A 25,695-nucleotide genomic window follows, 5' to 3' on the forward strand; every position below is an offset into this window, starting at 1 on the left:
CACTTGTTTGAAAAATAATTTCTTACTTGAGCAGTGTGCTTCCAGCAGCTCAAGTTGGAGTGTGTAGTTGTGTCTGCAAATCTGCCGCTAAATTTTTTTAGATGAGCTACATAAACAACTTTGCAATTGTTTACATAGTATCTAATGATGATTTCTACCTCGCCTTGTGTGCTTTATTTGAGTGTCAAATACACGGTGCTATATAGGATGTATGCTCCCTGTTATTACATAATGCCACTAAAGGCGAAGCAGGTACCAAATAAATAAATAAGAGCATGAGCTATTTTAGAAAAACTCGCCCTTGTTTTGTACTTTATTGGAATAATATTGCCATTGGGACATTTTCAGAATTTGCTGTTCTGTACTTGTTGCTTTGCTTCCACCCCCCACCCCCTCCAATAAAAAGATCCAATGTAAGCATGTCAATATTATAAGGACTTCTATGTGAAGTGTTGTCACTTTTCTTCTCACTTGATGTAAATATTGCAACAGTTTTTCTTATCCAACAGAGCCATAAACCTTTAGGACTATGCGTAATACAGAATACAGTGCAGCATGCTTAATATCACAATACAGGTCAATGACAATAAGTAGTGTGTGTATATATATAAAGTGATATCCTCATTCTCTGACGAAGGGTCCATAGGAAATAGAACACTGTTTTTTCGTATGTGCGTCCTCAACTTAGAAGTGCCTGTATATATATATTTCTGTGTGTGTGTATATATAATCTCTGTGTGTGTGTGTGTGTGTGTGTGTGTGTGTGTATGTATGTAGCTGTTTGTTGTTGGGCATTGTTAGCCAACTTGTACAAAGTGTTGCAAATGAAAAGGTTCTAATGCGGAGCATCATGTTTGAAGGACATGTCTATTTCTGGATTTTGCTTTCACAGCCTTATGCTACTAAAGCATAGAAAGTTACGACTATAATAGAGTTTCCTCCAATTTCTATCTCCCGCACAACTTCACCATAACTTACTATATTTCACTTAAAATTACTATATTTCACTTAAAATTGGAACACATTTTTAAAATTGTTGGTCTGGCACTAAGTGCTTCTATTTCCTTGTCTGCTTCAGATTGCAGCCATTCTCTTTTAGTTAAGAGAATTTCCTGAAGACAAAATACAATTTCTTATTTGTGCATTAAAATGTATGCAAGCTTAAATTTAGTTAATCCTGATATATAGTTTCATTAGTGTTAGAGGCATTGCTGTTGAAGGGTAAAAGCCAAAATGATTGCTGGTGCAACAGTATTAATGAGGAAATGGGATGTTAATAAGGGGGAAGGCACAAGGAGAGATCATGGTAAAGATCCTTATATCTAGAAATCAGTGGTAGCACCACATTTACCTTGTGTTTGTTACTGCCCTAGAACATAATTTTTCATTTTCGCTTTGGAAATTGGCACTAGAGAAAAGAATTAGCAAAGCTTTGGCATATTTGACTGGTTCTTTCAGAATGATCTCAAAATGCTACAAAAGTTGTGCAGGACAGCTGTGAAGCTGTATTATAGGAACAAGAAACGTATAGCAGGTGATACCCTGGCTTCATTTTCACTATTGGTATCCGTTTATGCTCATGATAAAACTTAGTTGCTGTCTTACACAACCTTTCGTAGCGCTCATGCCTTACACAACCTTCATGTCTTACACGTGTGTAAGCAAAAGGTTGTCATTGATCACATTAATTCACCATACAGCAATATTAACTGCGGGGTACCACAGGGATCAGTTTTAGGCCCTATGTTGTTCTCCCTTTATATAAACGATGTCCCACAAGCCCTGCAGAGGTCAAAGGTATTGATGCACGCAGACGACACAGCTTTGATTTTTACAGGGCACTTCCTTCCAGCTTTCCAGAACGACGCGATGAGCGATTTGTCAAACAACTCGGTATGGTTTGCCAAGAATCACTTGACCGTGCAAAAACAAAATACGTTGTATTTCACTCTCGCAGGAAACATATTGATACTGCAATTCTTAACCCATCAATAAACAATATTCTTATTCAACAAGTCCCTTCTTTCAAATACTTAAGGGTCATTTTTGATGAGAACTTGCACTGGCACGAGCAAGTACAGAATCTATGTGCAAAGGTAGCCTATGGATGCTCTACTCTAATAAAAGCTCGCCAATATTTTCCACAGGCTATACTTCGTACACTGTACTTTTCACTATGTCACTGTCGCATCAGTTACTGCCTGGATTCATGGGGTGTCACGACGCACACTAGTTATCCAAAACCTCTAGAACGACTTCCAAAGCGAATGTTGAGAATCATAAACCACGATCAACCTATACGTAACATTCTTCAATCGAAACGCGTTCTTTCAGTTCCGATGTTGCATGACTACAAGATTGCTGTTTCAATCAATAATATAACTAATAGCAATTCGCCTCTTCCTGCTGATCTTTTTTCAGTTCCTATACGCAATACACGTCATGCTTCAAACGGTAACTTTAACCTGCCCAAATGTCGTAATGTTTATGGGGAGAGATTAATAGAATTTAATGGAACTAAAATTTGGAACATGATCCCCCTTGAAATAAAAACTGCACATAATTTCGGCTTAGCATGTAAGTCATTTTCAAGATCTGTGAAGTTGCGAGTCTGTTGACAGACATGGCTGAGATTTATGCTCACTATATGTTGCTTACTTATTATAGGTATACTTATATATGTGTATGTATGTGTATATGTGTGTGTGTGTGTGTGTGTGTGTGTGTGTGTGTATATATATATGTATATGTTTCTTAGTATTTTTTGCATGCTTTTTTATTCTCTAGCTGACCTGTGCATATTTGCTGTATATTGCACTGGACTGGCCACTAGCCATTTTAAGCTATAGGTCCAAATATTCTTGTACATATATTTCTGATGTTTTTGAAGAATAAATTTTTCAGTTTCAGTAACCTTCATAGTTGAATACGCCATCTGAAACCACCCCGCAGGACCCTATTAGCCCCAGCATTGATTCATATCTGGCTTAGAAACATGTTCCTGTCAAAGTGAGCTTTACAATATAGTATGCCTAGAGTAATCAGTGCAGTTGCTGAATAACTGGAAAAAAGCAGAAACAGTCTAATGCTTCAAGAGATGAAAGTGCTTCGCCCAAGTAAAAATAAAGTGCCAAGTCATTGGTGTAACTGGCAACAGTTATATAATGCTGTCTTGTTTAATCACTATTGGCTTTCAGACTTGATGACAGAGTGAACGACCATGAAAATGACCACTTAGAATAATTTAAAAATGTGCATCTTGTTTCTGCATCACCACCATCAACATCTGCTTCCTTATATTAGGGACATGAAAGGCTACATTCACAAATTGCTGGTATAGTATGTCTCATTGTTTTCATAGTGCCTTGGTTGAGATATATGTACCTCGTTGAAAAAGGCACTTGGGTTTATTTGCCATGTGCTTTCGCTTACTATAACTGATGCCACGGATTAAAAAAAAAAAAAACTTAGTTCCAATTTTTAATGGTATTTTTTTTCTTGCCACTTTAATGTTACTCTCTAGATGGCCGGAATCACATGCCTTGCTGTGTGGCACAAAACATTCCACAGATATGCCGATCTGTTTGTGTTGGTGATTACACACTCACTACTGTCACGGAGCATTACACCTGCATGGACTATACCATGACAACACTGGCGTGCATTGCAAACGGTGTTGGTAAGTACTTTCAGATGCATCTTTCTCTATTAATACGTTCTCTGAGAAATGCTTGTTTTATTGTTTAACTGAATGTTGGAACTCAGAATGTGACAGCCACTGTGGTTAGTTATGTATGACTAGCACATAATGATAAGTTTCTACAATACTGTCTGTAATCAGTTATTGCCTTCAATTGCAAGTTTTATGGAATACTGTATTAGAGATCTGGGTGCATGTCTTTCTTGCTGTCCTGAGGCTCATAAAGGTCTTTTGACACCAATTTTTCATGTTTCTGGGAAAAATGCCTCTTTTGTGTTGCTTTTGGTTGCTATTTCGTCGTGGCCCATGATCAACAAGTGTGGTTGGGAAAGAGCCAAGTGCTCCATGTCAAGGGAAGAAAGGAAAATGTAGCGCGATTCGTTGCTCATCTAATGTTTTTGCTTTTTTTAAGTTACAAGACACAACATAATCTTTAGCAAGTGTGAAAGTGAATTATTTAGAAGTCTTGCCCCAGTAAGTGTTGTGGCAACATGGGTTTCAACTTCATAGTTATCACAATGATTGCATGTAATGCTTGATCCATGACTTGCTGACTTGCCTCTACACCTTGTCCTTTTACTCGCTATTTTCAGAACTTTTACCGGGGCCTCCCAGGCAGCTGGAAGTGGAACCAGTTTCGCCTACAGAGCTGCTCATCAGATGGATGCCACCTCACCAGGAGATTGAAGTCGCACATTTCCTCATAAACATCACTGAGCTTCAGAGCTTTGACCCTGACGAAGTAACACCAAAGAATGAAGCAAGTCTCTTTTATTGTGTCTGATGATGGCCTCTATAATCTAAATTTATGTCAACTTGTTCAAAATCCTGTGCATAATGCATACTGACTGAAAGATTTAGCATAGCACCTTTAGCATGGTGAGCATTTTGGTGCATGGTTTACCTATATAAATATCTGTGCTTAGCACACACCGAAGTGTTGTGTATGAGGATTGCATTTTCTTCAAAATATCAGCTTCTGTGCTTTTCTGCGTTGTAGTTTCACTCTCTGTTGCTTGGTAGAGTTTACTTCAGTTTTAGTGCTGTCGATCACCTATTTTACTGCAGCAAGGAGTTAAGTCCTAGGAAACTGGATTCGTAAGTGCCGTAATGTCACCTTACACACATTTTGCCAAAATTGAGTGGAATCAATGTAGAACAAGGTCAGAGTGCTCTGTAAATGCCAAGGTGAAGGGGAAGCCCATGAAGAAGAAGTGAGAGAAGCTTGCTGATTGAGTTATCTCTTGCTAATTTGAGTTATCTTATGAGTCTTTCTCCATTTTTGTGTGATATTTTCATCTCATTTTGCTCTCTTTGCATTACAGACAGACAAAGATTCAACTGTCGGGTCAACTCAAGCATTTTCAATCAAGGTTGGTTTATTTATGTACCCAACAGGGCATCTTAAGAAATCCTAGAGCATAATTAACTTGCCATGGTGTTTGTACCTACTGAAGTAAACTATTTGAAGTAAACTAGGTTTGCAAGAGTTTGGACAGTATTATATCAAATGACAGTGTCCACATGGTTATAGATCTGGGAGCAGTGGCGTAGCCATTTTTTCTCCCCACCACTGTATTGTTTTTATTTTTATTTTGAAGGTGGAACAGAATCCACAGGGGAGAGTGATGTTACGAAAGGACTGTGCTTGCAAGGGTGACTACATTTTAGGGAAATTCTTCAGTTTAGTTAAACACCGCCTCCCTTAGGGGATAGTGCCCCTGTGTGGGAGATTTGCCAAAGCCAACCTCACAAAATGGGTCAAACTGGCATGCATCGCATATCTTACACACGTACACTCACTCACACACACACACATACATACATATACCTGCTGCTTTATAGCCATAGACATCTCTAGTTAGCCCACCAAATTTCTGCCATTACTGTTGAACGCACTCAGACAGTGTCTCATTGAGCAATTTTTCTTGGGAAAACTGGCCCACAGGGCCATGTGCCTTGGGGAGCTCAGTGGGTTCAGCAGTGCCCCCTCTAAAGACATGCCGTTTATGAGCATGGTCTGTCAAAAGAGCTACTGAAGCGATTGGGAAGGTCTACTGTTTGCCCATCAGACAGTGAAACAGTACTTCATTGGGAAGCAGAAGACTTCTGTTCTTCTAGATCCTCTACAGCTGTTGTTGTGATTTGCAGCAGTGTAAACCTGCTTGTGTGTGTTTTTTTTCACTCTGATACAAATCAAAGTTTAAGAAAACATACACAAAAAAAAATCAACACTATACTGTCCATACATATTGAACTAGAGTTGTTCTTTCTAACATATTTGACTACACTCTTGGTCCTATTGACAAATCAGTCCAGCAGAATCCTGCAAGGTAGAGAATGGTTCATGAAAGGGAAAATTGTAGCTTTGTTCTACATTCTGGTGTATGATAATTTTCCCTTTCACTTGAATCCTAATGTGCAACAGTGTCTTTCTCACTGATTTTTGATGGCAAGTGACACATATAAAGCACATAAAATGTAATATGAAATGGTATTGTTGTTATGAGTGTTGTCATGTTAGTGTTGTTAAGATTGTCCCTCGATGATCTGTGACTGGATCAACGCACTTACGATGCTTAAAATTTGGAAAACTACTGGCCAAGTGCTGTGTGCTATGGTATAAAACCAGAGTGCTCATGTTTCACGCTTTAGAGTGCTGCGTGAACAGTCAACTTTCTATTCAAGATGCTTCATACAGCTGTACTGAAGCAACTCGCTTTTTCTGCACCTCTCGATTTTGTCTGGTATATAGGTGGATGGAAACCAGACAATGTTCAACTTGCGCAACCTGAAGCCAGTGACCATGTACGAGGTGACAGTGACATCGGAGAACATGCATGGCACTAGTCTTCCAACATATGCTGTGCGCACTTTGACCCTCGGTGCTGAGCCCTCCTTTGACCTGCCCACCCCTGAGAACATCACGACCAATGAGACGCTCCCATCCATCCCAGATGTTCGTGGTTGTTGTGTCAAGCGTGGCGTGAAGCAAGAGCGCTGCCTTCGAACCATGTGCGATCCCAGTCGGGCAGATGAGACCACGTGAGTAAATAAAATTTTGATTAATTTTGAATAAGTTGCTGCTCAAAAGAGGCAAAAAATAAACAGTCAATAAATGTGTGTTCACTTTCTTTATTGAAGCAATTCTCTTGGTAAAAAGCCTGGCAACAAACAACTGCTTTCCCATGTGGCATTAAAGAGCACACAGTTCATGTCTGTGATTTTAATTAGGTCTCTTTTGCTGAAAGCCTATAATGCCCCAGTAATCGTCATTTTTTTATGTGGCATCAGACTGTTTCCCAAAACTAATGGAACGATTGCCTAATCCCCATTTGTAACGAGTGAAAGCCATTTGAAACCAGAAAGAAAATCAGCTGATACGAGCTTCTAATGAGACAATAATTCATTTTGACTGGTCAACCGAGTGGTGATTTGGGCGAGCTGTAACAGTTCAGTCATAATGGTGGTCAGCCCACTATGCAAAACAAGGAACCAATAAACCAAAAAGTGTCCTTGTTACATGCTTGTCCCTTGTTTTGCGTGGTGCACTGACCACTATTTTGATTGGTCACTTATTTTGATGAGGTATAACACTGCTTTACCAGTTTATGAATAATTTTCTAAAAGGATGTTTTTAATGTAGAAGCAGGGTTTAGCCTGAATTTTAATAAAGCAGATATGGGTGCCAGAAACTGGAAGATTGGGTCTTACACAGAAATAAAGGGCTCTATCTATACATCATATGCAATACAACCAAAACAGGGAAGTGATTCCATGTTGTTAAGGACACTGTAATGCAGGTTATTATCACTGCAAGCTGTTATTTCTTTCTTTCTACCTATTCATCAGATAAAATATTTTATTAGCTTAAGTTTTATTTTCGGTCACAGAACGTGGTGGAATATTGGCTCAATCAGTGTCAAGTGGAAGCTGCTTTTAATTTCTGTTTAGTTATGGGCAGTTCTTTAAAACATGATCATTTTCTGGAAAAGGCCTGGAAAAAGTGCTGTCCACTGGAAGTGGCCACTTATAAAGGTTCGATCTGTCCAGAAAAATGCAAAAAGCAGATAATTTTCATATATGGAGCTTTGTGCATGCCAGGCCTTGGTGATAGTGCAATGTACTTACTTAGCTCTTCCCTCCCCATGCAGGCTGAGTTGCCATCCCTTTTCAATAAGTTTATCCTCTCTCTGGCTAGTTTTTCAGAATGCTCAGGCACAGGTACACAATGGCATGTGCAGTACTTGCCTAGCATCTGAAGTATTGTTCGCTAAGCTACGTAAAGAGCAGGGGTATGAAGTGTTCTGGCTGACACATTTCCACATTTGTGTCTTCACGTTACCTCACACACTGTGTGTTGTGTGTGCACAGGCTAACAGACGTGATGATCTGCGCACCATGGGCCAACGTGACGTTTGCCTGCATGGCAGACGGTGTGGACCACACTGGCTGTTGCCGACGCCGGGGTTTGCCAGAGGCCTGCCTGGGCTTCTGCAAAGGCAGTGTGATGCGTGTTGATTACCGTCACTTCCGTTGCCTTGAGTACATGCCCTTCTACGGCAGTTGCCTGCTTGAACACTATGGTGTGCTGCCTGGCCCACCCAAGGAACTCACTGTCACTGCCATCAGTCGGAATTGGGCTGTGTTGACGTGGAAACCTCCCAGGTGAGAAGCCATTCTGTGCGCTGTAGGTTGCTTACACTTGCTTAGGTCTCAGCTTTCTAATGTAGAATCTAATGGTGGTGTAGCTCAGTGTTCCCCCAAACTGTCACACCCCTGAGGGAGTTGTGACAGATTCTTCGTGGCTAGGCTCACAAAGCTGCTTGAGCATTTTGATATAAGCAACCAGAAACAATGTCTTGGCAGACCCCAAGGTTTTTCATGTGCTTGATGAGCGCAGGGGTTTGCATCATATCCTATGTGTGTTGCACACTCAAGAATACATCCTTGTACAGGTTTCGCTGTCTTCAGTTCTGCACAATGGGCCAGATCTATATTATGAACATGGTCTTCACCCTGCATGTATAGCTGATTAAGTCTGTGAAATGAAATGTAAACATTCTCTATTATTGATTATGCACTGAGAATAAAGAGCTTGTGGTATTAAGAAGAACCAGTGGTGGTTGCAACATGGTTATGTTATGATTCTAAAATGACACAGGCTGGTAGAGCTGGGGAAGCATGAATGTAGCTGTGTGATGTGTGGACAAACTTGTGTGCTGTTGTGCTTCTTTTGACTCCTCTCAATTTTTTTTGTTTGCTTCTTTTAGCAAACTTCCAGATACTGTGACAAAGTATGGACTGTTCTGGAGAAGGCTTGGAGATGAGTTTGAACCTTACTTTGCTGTACCAAACGTCAAGCCACCCTACCTTATGGACAGACTGGAGCCATCGTCTGAGTAAGGACCGACTTTCTATATATATTATCGTTGTATGCAGTCCACAGTGCATGTAGCTTCCATAGTTTTGTAAAAGCAAAAATAAGATTTTGATCTTGGTGTACTCTATTTTGTGCATGTGTTGCTTTGTTCACCTACTGTAAAGCTTGTTAAAAAAAAAAAAAAGATTTGCAGCCAGTTAGGAGGTTAGCTTATAAAAAATATTTGAATAACTGAGATAAGGCGCATCATCATGCACTGAACGTTGTTCATGGTAGGTAGGACATTGCAGTTTTTACATAATCTATTAACCATGTTGATTAATATAGCTATTCATGTTTACTCTTGTGGCAAATGCAAGCAGCTGGCCTCTTTAATAGGTACTGCCCTGTTGCACTTTTTCTCCTTCTCTCTTTTGGTGAACTTGAATGGCAGCTTCAGAGCACTTCCAGAACAAAATTCTTCTTCTGCTCTTTTTAGGCAAGAGTGTTTCAATAGTGTACCGAAACAGCTGACTGTGTGTTCCACCTCCAGATCTGCAACACCTGTTGACCCAGTATCACTCTTCTAAGCAGTTCAGACTGCTCTGCTGAAATCAGATGAGTGGAAGGGAACTTAAGAGCCACTTTAGCAAGTGCTATTTCTCACCCCCTTGTTCTAGTGGTGGGACTTATGTTTCATTTGTGGATTTCTAGGCATCACTCTATGCCCGAGAGCGGTGCCCACTCATGAGCTAGTTAGCCGTTCTGAATCTGCCATTGGAATTTGATAAATGTGTATACTTCATGCTCAATGCATTTATTTATTTATTTATTTAGTTATCTCTATATTGCAGCTATGAAATATTTATTGTGGCTGAAAACAAATACGGAACAAGTGAAGGTTCAGATCGCATTGTGCTGAGGACACAGGATCCTGTGCCTGAGCCAGCAGATGAACCTTCAGGATACAATGAAACTGCCTGCTGTGTAAATGCAAAGGTCAAGGACATATGCATGCCACTTTGTTCTTATAAGGTACGTGTCAGTCTTATTTGATTTGCCCTTACACTGCATTGGTGTAGGTCTCACTGTGTCACTCCAGCATAAGTCAAGCATATTTTCCTGTGTTTGATATTGTGACTGACCTATTCTTATCGCTGAATGTAAGATGATACGTACAACTAATATATGCCTTAAAGTAAACGTATTTATATTGTGAGTATAAGGGCCAGTGCATCTCCAAAACAAAACATTCTTATTTTTAAATATGGCATTATGATACTTAATGTGCTTACTAAAAAACGTAAAGGATGCCTAAATGTTTGTTTCAAATTACTAGTTCTACGGAACATTTGTATTTTTAATATTTTTCTCTCCTTTGACACACCTGCTCACAAACACAGTGAGGAACGTTTCAAGTATGAATGTGTAATTGCAATTCATACACCCTGAAGAGTATGGGTGCAAAAGCGTTATTACAGAAACACAGTGTAAGTACATACAAAAATGAACAAGCTACGCATAGAATGATACTAAACTACAGCTGGAAAATTACAGGTGGTCACTTGATGTTCACAATGTTGTGGAGCTACACTTGGAAAATGTGGAAAAACCTATCTAATTTTCAGCTATGTTCTACTATAATACCCACCTCACCAGCATTTAATTCCAGAGAGAGAATGCAGCACTGTCTTTCCATAATAAATTGCCACAACAGGCAGTGCTTCCAGTGTCATTAGGTGCTCCAGCTCTACAGATGTTCTTGTTTTCTCGAGCTGTTTTGAAATTAATACACACGGTCATCACTATTTTATTGTGCACACTCTGCCATGATTTTTAATGGGTAAAACACAATGCTAGAGTACGAGGCTGAAAGTAGATCTCAGAAATAGACATTTTAAGCAAGATGTATTTTTTAAACCCAAAATCTCGCCTTACATTTTAGCAGGAGGTTACTGGTATGCTCCTAAACAGCAACTGTGCAGGTGCCGATGAAAGTTGGCCAACTAGCTACCCTCGACTGTGCAGTCTCAAGATACTACTGCCACTACTTCGTGGTGTCATGTTCAAATGTGGTGTTTTTATGCTTATGCAAGAGAGCAACATGATATTTAAATCACCCAATTTGATTGTGCAACTAAGCTACTTTTATGCTAGAAACATGCTGCATTTGCCTTATGGGCAACTTTCTGCTGTAAAAGTGCAACAGCTATTTGTGAGATAAGATAACGGAGCAGGCAACCGATTAGCCATATACTGATTGCTCCCAGTCTCAAGTACATCTCTAACTGTGGTCTCAAACATGCAGCCTGCAGGGCTTTTGTTTGCAGTTTGCACAGACCTACTGGGTATTCAAAGCTATTTTTCATCCAACTTGCCTAAACTTTAGGCAATTCTCATCCTCCAGAAGACACTTTGTCTTGTAAAACTTAAGGGTACATGCAGCCCAATATCTGATGCACGTTTGAGACTCCTGATCTGTAATGTACCATATGTAATAAATGCTAGACAACATGAAATAATTCATCCCTGCCTGTTTTTGTTTTTTTTATCTTCTCTACTTTACCACCCTCTGGCTACACCTTCTTGTCTGGACAGATGAAGTTAGCTGACCTGCAGTACTTGAGCCCCCTCTGTCTTGATGAGATGCACACTCTACTGCGATGCGGTGCGGGCGGCCGTGACCACCGACCATGTTGCCAGCGGTATGGTGTGCGGGATGAATGCTTGCCCATCTGCGCTGGTGAAGTCTCACTTAGCAAATATGACGTCACTGCCCTTGTTTGCTCCCGAGACATTGGTGCTGTTCTCAAGGTGCTCACTTTTACATCTCTTGTTGTCTTCCTCATGTGGCTCATGTCTTTTACATGGTGGCAAGCACTCGTGTACAGTCCTTTCTTCTGTGCATTTATAGAACAGAAGCGAAGGTCTGTTTGACATCAAAGCCTTTGTCAAGAGTGCATCGTGGCACTCTTGAATGAAAAGGGTACATGTGATATCGCCAAGTATTTTCCTCATGCTCACGCCCTTATGCAAGAAAGCGAACGTGCTTGTGATATAACTGTGACGTGTGAGTCAGAGTGAAACACAGTCATGCTGAATTATTATATTATATCAACAGTTGATAGTTGATGTATCAAAAGTTAACATTATAGTTCTCAGGGCTTCTTATTGTTTCTGTGCCAGTGCTAATTGACTAAGCTTGATTGAATGGCAGAACTAGTATTTTCACTTTGACCCTGTATGATTAAACCTGTGGGTGCTTTTTGTGATTTAGGACACCTTTTCCTCCTGTGCTTGTTTGCATCGTTATAATGTGCGTAAAAGCTGCAATTCCAGCAAAAAGTGAGGTGATCAGCTACTCACAAAGCTACTTAACCAATAATGAAGCTGCATGGCTTTAAGTGTTCATGCCTCATACTAACTTGCGGACTTTTTTTTATTTTTCCAAGCTCACAGTGCATGTACTACAGAATTGTTTTTACTGGATGACTGGCTGCAAGGCACACTTTTAATATTGGATGTTGGAAGAGGCTAAATTAATATAAACTTGCAAACAATGCATCTGCCTCCTGGTTCCACATCACTACGGCTGTAGGGCTATGTTAATCATTGAGAAATGATGTATTTATTGTGCACTTATTTTCATGGGGCACATTTTATAGCCTCATTGTCTTCACACATGTAAGGAGCATGTAAGGAGTCACTTTTTTTCTTATACCAGCTTGTTCACTAAAAGCCATCACTACAAAAAAACACTTTCATAGATGTGTTTTTGGTCATGTGGGTAATCAGTGCAGAGACAATTGTGAAGGCAGTCTTAGTGATTTTCTGAAATGCGTTTACTTTAGAGTCCCTCTTTATGTTGTAAATAGTTCACGGCAGTTGCTATCGAAGAATAATCTATGTTGAAAAATTCTTACAGTCAAGCATTTGTTCTAAGATAAGTACAGTAGACAACATCCCTTAAACTACTAAGGCAAATTTTCTGGCTAAAAGGCTGAACAGTTTGGGGGCCTTGATTAGTTTCTTGTGAATGCAATACTCTTCTGTGAAGCTGAATTTATGACATGATGAACAGTATTCCAAAATTCCGTTACGTTTTTCATAAAGGCAGCCCTACATACAGTCCGAGTTGGCCTGTCATTCACCTCATTCGCACCTGGCATCTGGAATTCTTCATTCGGTCAGAAGGGCAGAAGCATGCCAGTGCCAACATGCAGTTCTGTGTCACTGATAAAGCTGTAGGCTGGTATTGGCAAGTGAATAAATTCTGCTGGCTTGGACATTCCGTTACACATGGAGGGTCCTGCCACTGGTTTTGCCCTTTCAGCTGGTCAGTTAGGTGCCAGAATTTAGACATTTAATTAGCGCTTAAAAGACATAACACAAGAACAAGAAGCACACAGGACAGGATGCTAGACTTAAACTTGAAGTCTAGGGTCGTGTTCTATGTGCTTCTTATTCTCGTTTCATGTCTCTTTAGTGCTAGTTAGATATGTCTCAATTCTTGAACTTGCACCTACCAGCCCAGCTTTCATCTCGGATTATTCAGTTAAGTGATTTCTGTCGTAACTTGTGCAATAAATAGAGAGCTTTGGAATAGGGGCCACAAAAGTTCGGGGCTCCAAAGAGCTTTGCAGGTGTTAGCGTTGGGGCACGCAGGAGTGAAGAATTTTAGAATAAGGCTTTGCGTTTGCGTATAGTGTCTTGCGCTTGCAGTACCACTACGGCGTCAAAGAAAAGCTGTTATAAATAATTAAGTAAAGTACTATATGATTTTATAATAAGACGAGTAATTTTCACATTCATGTTGCTGTGTTTAATTACAACTTAGAGGTTATTCTATTAGCAGCAAGCAATTAGTTGCGCTTAGTTTTGAGTAACCAACTTTATGTGCCTTCACCAGCCAAGTTAAGCTGTGTTAGGCCTACGAGCCAAGAAATCGACAATCAAATTCAGAATCAGCGGCGTCTGATGAATCAATCTTCATAACACACACTAGTTGAGAGAAAGCTATAACCGCAGTCACTTCTTCTAGCTTGCAAACTTTACGTGTTACCATAAATCGAGCCCAGCTTGGTGCTAGGTTAGAGCCGTCACTTCGATGGGTGCCGCCATGTTTGTTGACACATAGCTTTTGGGGCTCCCACTAAATCAGTGAAATAGCATGCCCGATGAAAACCCAAACGTAATTTGCATCTCGTGCATGCGCAGTGCCTTCCACGCGATTTCTTTGGGGCCCCAAATGTTTGGGGCCCCTATTCTAAAACTCTTATGTCTCACGAATCATGTTTGCATAAGTGTTTTGCAAAATGGGCTCTTTATTAGTTACTTTGGCATTTAATTCATAACATCACCCTGAACACATCATCTATAATAGGTGTTTTTGGAAAAGTTGTCTCCGCACTCGGCATCTGCCTGAAAAACTAACACAACTGCAAATACAATGTTTACAGTAACAGCTTAGATCTTCATAATAAAGCTACAGCGCCTAAAAATTGATTACTACCTTGTACAATGTTTTGATAATTGTGACACTGTCTTTCATAGTAATTGAACATTTATTGTACATAGAACAGTTATTAGATTGTTGTACTATTGGCTCTCGAGCCTATCAGTAGCTCTAACAAGTTCAGAGATTATTACAGTTGAACCTCGATGTAACGAACAAGCATATAGCAAAATATAGAATATAACAGAGTAAATCTAACACTTTTATTGGCGGCGATATCACCGTGTAATGAATATATGCTTATAACAAATATTGAATATAATGAAGGCACTTTCATGTCAGATGCAATTTCATTATAACAAGGTTTTAATATTGTCTCTTCAGAGTCAGCTTTCTATCACCTTGAGAAAAATATATTCACTGTATTACCCTAAGCTGTTGCCATTGAATTTACGTTTTTTTTCCCCCCTATCATTGATGCGTGCAGTGTATGGAAGAAGGCAAGGACATCATTCCTGGTCCGCCTGAAGATTTTCATGTGACATTTGTGACACCCACTTCTGTACACCTTGTGTGGAATGCACCATCAGGCAATGTGACAACAACACAATATCAGATTAGGTATGAGGCCATCAATGGCACAGTACCTCCACACCCTGCAGAGTACACACAGGTGAGCACATTTGTTGGTTTTTCACTAGTTTTTCGCATTGTTTAGCCTTTGGAGCTTCTTATCAGCCTGCAATATATCAAGCCTTTTGCCAAGAAGTATCCACTTCCTTAGAGTTTCTGAAGGACTTGGTGCTTTTAATAATATGTAGTTGAACACTATATTTACTAGCTGTTTGTGAAATGCCAAAAATATGTTGCCAGTTGTCATATTGATGCTGTATACTGACACTGGCACTGGCAGCTACAGCAATGCAGAGCTTATTTTAGACAACAGGGAATGAAAATAACAGCAGTAATAGCGATCTAACCCCAACCATTTTTCTTTGGCTTACCTCGAAAAGTGGCATTTAACTACAAGTGCCAATGGTAGTAGCCACAAGGTTCAGCATTTAAGGTGCACTGGCTATTGTAGATGTATACTTTCCCTCCTCTACATCTACAGTGGGACGTAGTTACCTGTGTCCCATGTTTGCATTGGTTTGCTGTTTTTGATGCTTTTTGTAAACTTGATATATAGTACTATATTTTTAAAAAGACAGACATGTTAGCTGGCACTGTGCCTAGAAAGAAAGACTTGTGCCACTTTGAGTTTTTGTATCAGTTCATTAATTATGGCAAGGACATGGCTTTTTGTTCAAGATGGTTTAACGTGATCCTGGCTATTTAAACACAGTGTAATCTGTAGGAAGACTGCACTTGCTATTCTGCACTTGCTACGTTTTGCACTTGCTGCGTAGACTGCACTTGCTACGTTTTCATAAAGCAGAGTGACTACAACTCAGCAGGTTTGGATGGTAAATGTTTCCTAAAATAGCCACTTGTGATTATGTACATATTGTTTACATTTTCATTTGCAGCAATTTATTTGTTATTCTAGTTTTGTAATTAATTACTTTAAAGTGCTATATGCTCATGCACAGTAGTTATACGCATGGCTTTCAAAAAATGAAGCACCAATGGTAACGGCACACAAAGAAGGAACAAAAGACAGGACAAGGCGCCTTGTCCTGTCTTTTGTTCCTTCTTTGTGTGCCGTTACCGTTGGCGCTTCATTTTTTGAAAGCTATGCACCAACTAGCCCCACAACGTGTTTTACGCATGGCTTATGTGCCCTACTAGTTACGTACCATAAAAACCAGTATATAGGTCATACTGGAATATAGGTTGACCCCCAAACTATCATTCTAAAAAAAAAATAAAAAGAAACAGGAAAGAAAAAACAGCATAAAACCGGTATAAAACTGGTCAAAAATGACCGGTATATGAGACGGGGGTTAACTTTTTGCCATGTTCTTTTAAAACAGAAGTTCGACCTATATTCCAGTTTTTGCAATAGTTACATTGCAATTGTACCATTTACTTCTTAATGATTCTTCCAGGAAGTGAATGTGACAACAACTATGGCCATTGTGGATAAGCTGACACCAAAAACAAGTTATAGCTTTTATGTGGTGGCTGCAAATGAACAGGGTTTCTCTGTTCCATCTCTTATCATCCTCCTCACCACACCAGAGAAAGGCGTCGATGAGAAGGGAATACAAAGTATGTTGTGAAGCTCCTTCTCGGTGATTCTAGTTGCTTTGTGACATTGTTAACTTCAATTGTTGTTATGTGCACACTTTTGAAGCATTAGTGCCATGGCTTTATTGGCATTCTTTTAATGTATTCTCTTCAAATGACTGTTTCATTTGACTTCCCATTTATTCAGTCAGTGTACTCACTAGGACTTTCAGACTGACTCCGACCAAATAACTGAATTTTAGTAGCCCAACGTTTCGGAGCCCATTCGGCTCCTTCTTCAGTGGTTGTTCTTCGGGGGTGCAAGCACCCCCAGCACCGGTCATCCCAGCGGTCCAGCACCACGGCAGCCGTCTCACCCCCCTTTTGTTTCCCCCCTTCCCGTCTATGAAGTGTCTCCCCACCTTCCATGCTCCCCCCTCCTTTCTTTACAAAAGACCCTTTAAAAGCTGCACACCGCGACCTCCGAAGAACAACCCGTGAAGAAGGAGCCGAATGGGCTCCGAAACGTCGGGCTACTAAAATTCAGTTATTTGGTTGGAGTCAGTCTGAAAGTCCTAATCAATTTCCCAACGAGACAGGCAATTCTGTTGAAATGTTTAGCTTCAAGTCATTAGCTTCATTGGACAATTCTTCATAACATGGAGGTTATATATCAAGTTTCATTGATATGTAATAATATGGCTAATAGTATTCTTTGACAAAATGATCGGACTAGCCCTCATGTTGTTTGCAATATATAATACTAGACTTGCAAACTGTATACAAATTGTCAATAATAATAGGTAACCACATCAAGATATACATACAAACTATTGTCTTAGGCTAAATATAATTGGTTACTAGTGAGTTTGGTATCATTTAGTTATAAATGTGTTTTTCTTGGCATTATTTCATTTGCCATTGGTATTAATGTGAAATGAAAGCGTTTTAATGCTTGAAACCTGTTAAAATGTGTGTTGCAAATTTTTATCTTTAATGGACCACTCACATTGTTACATTCCTTCAAAAGAGAACTAAACCAATTCGTATATGTTGCACAGGTATGGTGAGCCCACCATATGGCGTGGAAGTGCTTCATGCAGCTGTCGATGCCATTGCACTCAAGTGGTTGCCACCGCTGCACCTGCCACTGCAGTCCAACCTGTCCTACATCGTTCGTTTTGCACCAGTCAATGTCTCCAATGATGACAACCGCTGGACAAGTGTGGCGACACCTTACACCTCTGTTATCATCGGGAACCTGACTTTCAATACACAGGTAATGTACACAAACAGTTCTGGAATTCAGAATGCTGTATGACTTAGCATGGGGAAGAAAGGGGGGCTGCACATTTTATTTATTGGTGCATGCAGCTAGCAGTTTCTACATAATTCCATTTGATTGAGATAATGTGGCATCGCAGCTAGTCGTAGAAGGCACCATTTGTGGCACTCTTTGGACGTTCAGCATGTACCACACAAAATTTTGGATTTGTGCATCCTATTATCATTTCAACCATGTTAAAGAAGTATGGTTCACATTGCAAAGAGTATGATGTATTTTGAGCACACTTGCACTTTTCCTTGTTCTATGATGTAGCATAGAAATGAGGAAAATTTGAGGGTAAATAGAAATTCACCTTGTTTATGTAATGGAGTAGAGCATATTTGTTACTTCTTGTTTATTTTGATCTTCGAATTGCTACATTTGCGAGCTGTAAATTCTTTGTACATTGAGAGAAGTGTTTTCTTATGGCTTGTGCCACACTTGTGACTGTGAGGCAAGGTCTGTTGACCTGTAACATATGCAGGCACTCATCACAGGATGCTTCTGAAATAAATGACAAATACAGGGCTTATGATTGACATGTGTCATATATAAAGAAGCTTTAATAAAGGGAAAATGAGACAAAAGCTTTTCTTCCAAGGAACCCGAATGAGTTTCTTTTGTAGCACTTAGCTACATTTGGGTGGATGTCTCATTTTCCCTTTATTAATTATTTCTCTCCACCTTGTGGGTTTCCACAGTACTATTATGTCAAACTCTTGCCTTTGTTTTTGAGTTGTTGATAAATTTGACTTCGCCTGCCATCTGCTAGAGCGGCTGCCCTGCCATGGTAGAGCGGCTGCCCCGTAAAGGCGGTGGTCCCAGGTTCATGTCCCGGACCAAGACGAATTTTTCTTCAACTACGAAGCTTTTCTTTCGAGGAACCCGTATGCATTTCCTTCATAGCACTTAGCTACGTTTGGCTGGATGTCTCATTTTCCTTTTATTAATTTCTTCTCTCCACCTTACGGGTTTCTGCAGAACTATTACATCATAAAGAAGCTTAAACTGAACATTTTTGTACAGTAACTAAAGTCGAATCTCGTTAATTCGAACACGTTTAATTCAAACTTCCGGTTTATTCTAACTGACACTGTAGTCCTGTCAAAGTTATGTGTATTCCAGGGGGCAAAAACGGCCAGTAATTCGAACGCGCAAGCATTTGTGACAGGTTATTCGAACATACCGCGCTCCGACAATGCCCTTAGCAGCGCGCCAAATCACGCGGCGGCACCCCCGACCAGCATGGCTCTGACCCCGCCATGGAGGAAAAGTTTAGGACAGACCCCTCAATGCTGCGCGCGAGGTCCAAGTGCGATAACACCATCGCCGCGCACCCTACACTGTATGTGCAAGTGAAAGAGTGTGAGGGGAGCCGACGATTGAGGCTCAATCTTGCCCCCGCGAAGGGTACGAAATGCGAATAGAAAGAGTGCTGTCTTCCATCATGCGCGAGGCACCTAATGTTGCGAGGCACCGGAGGCGGCGTTCTACTCCAGCTGCAACTGTGAATGTGGTGGCTGCGTGCGGTCGCGCGGTCGTATCTTGTGAGCGATCTGCATTGGGGACAGAGTCTAGGTGCGTCGGCGGCTCGTAGCTTTCTGCGTGCTGTGTGTTCTCGGCGATCATTTTTCATTGAAGTGACAGACAGAACGAATGTCACTTCGCTTGCTGCTTCTGCTGCTGCTGCATTTCCTCATGCCAGCGTTTTGACAGCGAGTTTCCGCGGTCATCGAGTGAGATGTGTTCATGCTTGCTTGTGTGCGTGTGACACCATGTTTGTTAATTTAGTTAATATGCCTATATTTGCAAGTTTATACGGCCGATAAAACTACTATCCTTGCTTCGTATAGCTGTCCACTAATTTGATATCGCAATCAATGCTTCGCCTTTCAAGCGAAACTGTGACTTTTTTTACAATGGCGAGTCTAAACTCCCCCCCCCCCCCCCCCCCCCTTGCAACTGCTCTCCTCTGCCTCTCCCCTGCCAATTGCGCCCTGCCTCTCAACTCCGTTGTAACTCCCTTACCTTTGATGGCCTCCGAATGTGCCCGCCTCTGCACTGGCCTGGCGCCAGCGTAGCCCGCTCCCTGAAGTTTCGGTTTCTGCCGTTATCGGCAAGCGAGCATTGGCCGGCGCTGGAAGTTTCATGGTCCTTGCTCGCTATGTGCTTGCGCGCCATTTATATTTCACGACTCGCACCATTTGTGCATCGTGTTATGGTGCACAAGTACTTCAAGAACAAGTCCTCCTTTAATTCGAACAAATTTTCTGGCCTCTTTGATTTTGAATTATCGAGATTTGGCTGTAACAGGTTGTGTAAACAGTTTCACTGTACAGTACAGGTTTAAAGTTAGTTGCATTATTCTCAACCTTTCAGGTTATGTGAATGCAGAATGTGCTCCTTGTATTCCCACACAGGTAGCTGACATGTCACTTAATCGTAGAAGTTTGTTCCACCTTGGATGTGCTCCCTTAGCCAACATGTTTGGATTTATAGCTGTGTGCTTCGTACAGGTGTTTTGTATATATACAGTTTTATGGCACATTTCTGGAACATAAGAATAATACAGCTTTAAGGTACCTTTCTGTGTATTAATACTGAAAATTGTGCTAATTGTACTTGGTTTATGGTAGCAAACGAAACCGAGCACTAAGACAAAGGATAAAGATAGGAGTGCACGACACAAGCACTGTCTCACAACTGAAACTTTATTCAGATTTACCAAGAATGCATACACGTACTGTTATCTTTCTGTAATCTGTGGGGATGCATGACTCTCACGTGTCCTCTGATATGCTGTTTTCCCCGCATGTCTCGCGTTTCCTGTGATCTGGCTTCTTCGCGTAACTTAGTGCCGGCGGCGGTCGGTCTGGTTGCAGCGCATTACGAGGGATTGTGCGATTATTCCGCTGCTAATGCCGCCTAGTGGTGGGTTCAGTTGGGGATGACAGGGAGAAGGCTCTTCCTCTTTTGCTCGTGGTCGGCAAGCAGCATGGACCTTCTACGCGAGCACCAATCCATGCGTCTGTGAGACTGTCTCACATGCCCTAGGAGCGAGACACCGGAATGAATGAGCACAATCATTCGAATGCTCAATTCGTTGTGCACCCATCAGCATGTTTTGTGGATAGCAACTCAGCTAGCAAGCATTAGTATATGAAAGGTGCAATAAATGACCTTGTGATTGTTTGCACCACTGTGGTGTCGTTCCCTTGTCCCAAGAGCACGGGTGAGACTCCACAGATCCCAATGCTTTTATGTTTCTTTCTGGCTCTCTGCTTGCAGTATGCCATCTCTATCATGGCCATGTCTGGTGGCAAGGCCAGTCTGCCCTCGGAGACTGTACTTGCTTGGACTGATGCTGCCATTCCAGCTTTCGTGAACCTGCCACTAGTCATCCCATCTGGGCCTATCATGGAAGGGGTCAACATGACTGTCATGTGCATCGGTGTTGGTGTACCAACCCCCACTGTCTCAGTCTATGTAAATGGCATCCTGCAAATCCAGTTGCCTCAGCATCATGTGGCGATCACTGTGCCTCGGGTTTCACGCAATGTCACAAAAGTGTCCTGCTTCGCCACCAATGGCTATGGGCATGGAGCCCACAGTTCAGTGGACATTCATGTCATTTGTAAGTTCTAAGTTCATTTTTCTCTGAAGAAAGTGTAAAAAAATAGTTTTGTGATCCTAACAACTGTGGTGCAAATTATGTTGCTGCAAACAGTGATGTGATTTCTGTGTCACCATGCTACTTTGCTGAGTGTCTATCTTGCTAAATCCTGTGACATTTGCAAAGCACGAGTAAGTTGCACCAAATCTAGGTTTAAAGCTCATCATTGCTATCCTTAAAATAAGCTATTCTAATATACATTAGTCTACTCTATTGAAACTGTTACAGATGTTGCAGTTGTCTATGAAGTGATTAGTCATCTGAGACTGGTTATGAATCATGCCTTTGGTATGAGTGCACCTATAATTTAGAAAAAGCTTTTTCTCAGGCCTGTACCTGGTAATTCCGATCTGAGAGGATGAGGCACACACACAAATGCGCCCACTAAACAAATGCTGAACCAAAATGAATAAATGTTGCTGAATTAGGTAAAAAAAATAACAACTACGAGGGTGAATCAAAAAGTCTTTGCCCCTATGTTTTTGTAGTCAAATTACGGCTGTAAATGTGAAGTCAACATATCCATTCCCAGCGGTGGACCTTTCTTGGACCGGCCCGGCCTTATCTGCTAGTAGTTCTGCGGCACGGTGCTGCTGTCGGTTGTTGAAAATAGCGGTTGCGCTTCACACGTCCACGCCGTACAGGCAACGAAGTGTGATTTGTTTTCTGTGCAGCAAGAGACAAACGGCCACCTGAATCCACAGGGAAATGCAGCCCACTTATGGGGAAAGGTGTCTCGCTTTGAGAAGTGTGAGGTGGTGGTGTTGTGAGTTCGCAAAAGGCCGTGAAGTCTGACGGTGGTTCCATAGTCAGCCAGACAAATTCTACCACAGAGGCATCTCAAATTTAGTGTTGCGATCGGACAAATGTCTGAACCGTTATGGGGACTATGTGGAAAAATAGTGTAATGTATGTACCTTATTTTGACAAATACGAAATAGGAGCAATGACCTTCTGATTCGCCCTCATAAATTCTAATTTTCTTCTAAGTATACTATCCACATTAATTAAAGTTCTTTATGAAACTGAAGTGGTTTTTATGGTATGATTGCAGTTACTGTGTTGCCAAATCAGTAATAATAAACTGAAGCTGAATGCTTTTTGATTGACTGCTTACAATGAGTTGATCTGCATACATATTGTTCATTGATTGCATGTTATTGAAAGTATTTCACTGCTAAAACAATGGAGGTCTTACTGTGAATGGCATGCAGTTCTCAATCATATGCTGAGGTCAGCTGGCTGTGCACTTTTATGTTATGGACAGAAACGCTAGCAACAAGTATGCCAGTAAACAGAAAGCTAGTATAAAATTTCTGCGACTACCTTGATCTTACAGCTTTTCAACCTCGTGTTTGAGTGCAAACAGTAGTGGGGCATAGAGCAACAAGGTCCAGCGATGTTTATAGTGTCTCTATTTTTCTTACGAGGTTCGATCCAGAAATAAGTTTCTCAAAGAGCTCCAGCCACACGGGAAGGTGTGAGACGAAATCCGACAACACTGCTGTGCGCGGCTGTTCCTCAACTCTCGATTCCCCCCGGCTGCGCTTCGCTTCGCCACTCATTCTTGGCTCAGCAGCCATCCGATATAGAGGTTCCCATTGTTGATCCCGCCAAGTGCGAGATTCGTTCCGTAATTCGCTTTTTGCACGCCAAAGGGACTCCACCCGTGGATATTCATTGTCAGTTGACAGAGGTTTATGGCAACAAGTGTATGTCCGTTCAACACGTCTGAAAGTGGTCCAGGGAGTTTAGTGCCTGTCGGAAGGAAGTCCTCGATGAAGAACGGAGTGGAAGACCGTCAGTTTCGGAGGTGGTTATTGAAATGGTCCAACGTGAAGTGCTTCAAAACAGGAGGATCACCATTCATGAACTTGTTGCTCAGATTCCTGGGATCTCTTACGGTACAGTGGAAAGAGCTTTGACTGAAAAATTGGGGTATCACACGTGTTGTGCTCGATGGGTACCGCGGCTATTGACATCAGACTACAAGGAGAAATGCCTTGACTGTGCTCGCCAGTTTCTTCATAAGTGTCGAGAGGATAAGGAAGGATTGTTGGACTCCATTGTTATTGGAGACGAAACACGGGTGTTTCGTTTCACTGCCGAAATGAAACAAAAATCCAAACAGTGGCGTCACCCAGAGTCACATGTCGCAAAGAAGTTCAAACAAACTCGTAAGGGAATACTGCTGATCGATTTCATGGAACGTGAAACAGCAGTCAACTCAGAAAGTTATTGTGCAACACTAAGAAAACTCAGGCAAGCTGTCCAGAACCGCTGGCGAGGACGACTGGCAGCCGGTGTAACGCTGCTTCACAACAACGCCCAACCTCACGTCTCCCGTCAAACCCAGGAACTTTTGACAAACATTGGGTGGACTGTCATGCCCCACCCACCGTACAGTCCAGACCTTGCGCCTAGTGATTATCACTTGTTCCCCAAGTTAAAGGAACATTTGAGTGGCCAACGCTTCCAGAGCGATGATGAAGTCAAAGAAGAGGTGAAACGCTTCCTCAACGGGTTGGCAGCGGAGTTCTACACATTGGGATACAGAAATTGGACCACCGTCTACAAAAATGCGTAGAAAACGATGGCGATTATGTAGAAAAATAGATAAAAGTTTCATCTTTCCAGTGATGTAAATTTCTATGAGAATGAACAATGCTGTCTATTTCTAAAATTGATGGGAACCTTATTTCTGGATCAACCCTCGTATTTTGCAAGTTTTGCAGTTATTCTTTGTATTGGCTGAATTTGTGCAGTCACATAGTCTTAAGTGTGCAGTATTAAATAAAAAAGAGTGAATGAAGTAGAGCTGTTAGCAAAATAAAGTTGTGATGGACATTGCAATATTTTCTGTAACACTCCCTGCTCACTGAAAGAAAGCACAGAAAGTTGTCGGTATGTTTTGCATGATTTTGTGTTTGTTCCACCACACTTTATCTGAAGCAGACAGGTTTCTTTGTCTTTAATGCACATATACCTGTTTGCTTACTGCAGCAAGTCCACTAGTCATGGTGCCATTGAAGAAGGCATATGCGGAGATGGGAGCCAATGCAAGGCTGCTGTGTGAAGTATCGGGTCACCCTGAGCCTCGCTTCCTGTGGTACCGGGACTCGCAACTGCGTAGTCCACTCGGTCGCAATGACCACATTGATCTGCGGTCTAGCCCAGACCCACTGAAGCCACACAACTACCAGTCCTACTTGATCATTAAGGGTGTCACGGCTGAGGATGCAGGTGCCTATTTCTGCTCCGCAGAGAATCAGCATGGCTCTATGGCTGGCACAGTCACGCTCGGTGTCATGCCACGTTCTGCACGAAACACAACCAGTGAGTATATTGCATCGAATGTGCTTTACACGTCATTTGTAGGTCTACTTGCCTCATCAAAACTTTGCTGTGTAACTCCAAGCTTTCTTGCCAGGCTGATTGTCTTTTGCTGTGGCATTTTTATGTTACGTCAACATAGCACTTCAAAGGTTCCAAGAGGGCATGTGAAGTTTCCCTTTGTCAGTCAGTCATTGTCTAGTGCTTTCGTGGTTTTCTTGATTTTCTTTGACACTTTGGTGAGGTGTAGTTTGTGAGCTCGTTGCTCTCTCTCTCTTTTTTTTTTTTTACATCTGTGTATAATTTTACAGAATGGGAAGTGAAATATGCTAGATCATTGTGTTGAACTGCCAACTTTTTTTCTCTTGGGTACCATAGAGAGATAACATTTTCTTCCTTTTCTCTTTTTTTTTTTGTGTGTGTAGCAATTCATTTGCTTAATAACGTACCTGGATTTTCACTATGGCAGAAAGCAACAAAATGCTGTACAGACACTCGTTGCACACTGCAAACTTCCTGTAGCATTTTAGTGCTACAAGCTGCCACCATTTTTAAGCGCATTTACCTGTATGTAGAGCATTTAAAAAATTTTGACCTAGCTGAAACATCAGGGAATGTGGAACCTGTGGTAGCAGCTTGGATGTTGCTCCCACAAGGCAAGACAGGGCTGGTT

At 41.4% G+C, this 25,695-nt stretch overlaps 1 protein-coding gene across 1 annotated transcript in view; it reads left to right on the forward strand.

Moving 5' to 3' along the window:
- Positions 1-25,695, forward strand: part of LOC126547235 (Ig-like and fibronectin type-III domain-containing protein 2) — a 97,596-nt gene that overhangs the window by 48,502 nt on the left and 23,399 nt on the right. Inside the window, exons 8-20 of the mRNA XM_055062831.2 lie at positions 3,524-3,679; positions 4,294-4,478; positions 5,026-5,073; positions 6,456-6,745; positions 8,075-8,368; positions 8,974-9,102; positions 9,917-10,097; positions 11,661-11,876; positions 15,005-15,190; positions 16,569-16,731; positions 17,751-17,968; positions 21,305-21,650; positions 24,693-25,025. Of these exons, the coding sequence (XP_054918806.2) occupies positions 3,524-3,679; positions 4,294-4,478; positions 5,026-5,073; positions 6,456-6,745; positions 8,075-8,368; positions 8,974-9,102; positions 9,917-10,097; positions 11,661-11,876; positions 15,005-15,190; positions 16,569-16,731; positions 17,751-17,968; positions 21,305-21,650; positions 24,693-25,025 (2,745 nt within the window). The remainder of the gene's footprint in view (positions 1-3,523; positions 3,680-4,293; positions 4,479-5,025; positions 5,074-6,455; positions 6,746-8,074; positions 8,369-8,973; positions 9,103-9,916; positions 10,098-11,660; positions 11,877-15,004; positions 15,191-16,568; positions 16,732-17,750; positions 17,969-21,304; positions 21,651-24,692; positions 25,026-25,695) is intronic.

Source organism: Dermacentor andersoni, chromosome 1 (genome assembly GCF_023375885.2).
Source record: "Dermacentor andersoni chromosome 1, qqDerAnde1_hic_scaffold, whole genome shotgun sequence".
Lineage (NCBI taxonomy): Eukaryota > Metazoa > Arthropoda > Arachnida > Ixodida > Ixodidae > Dermacentor > Dermacentor andersoni.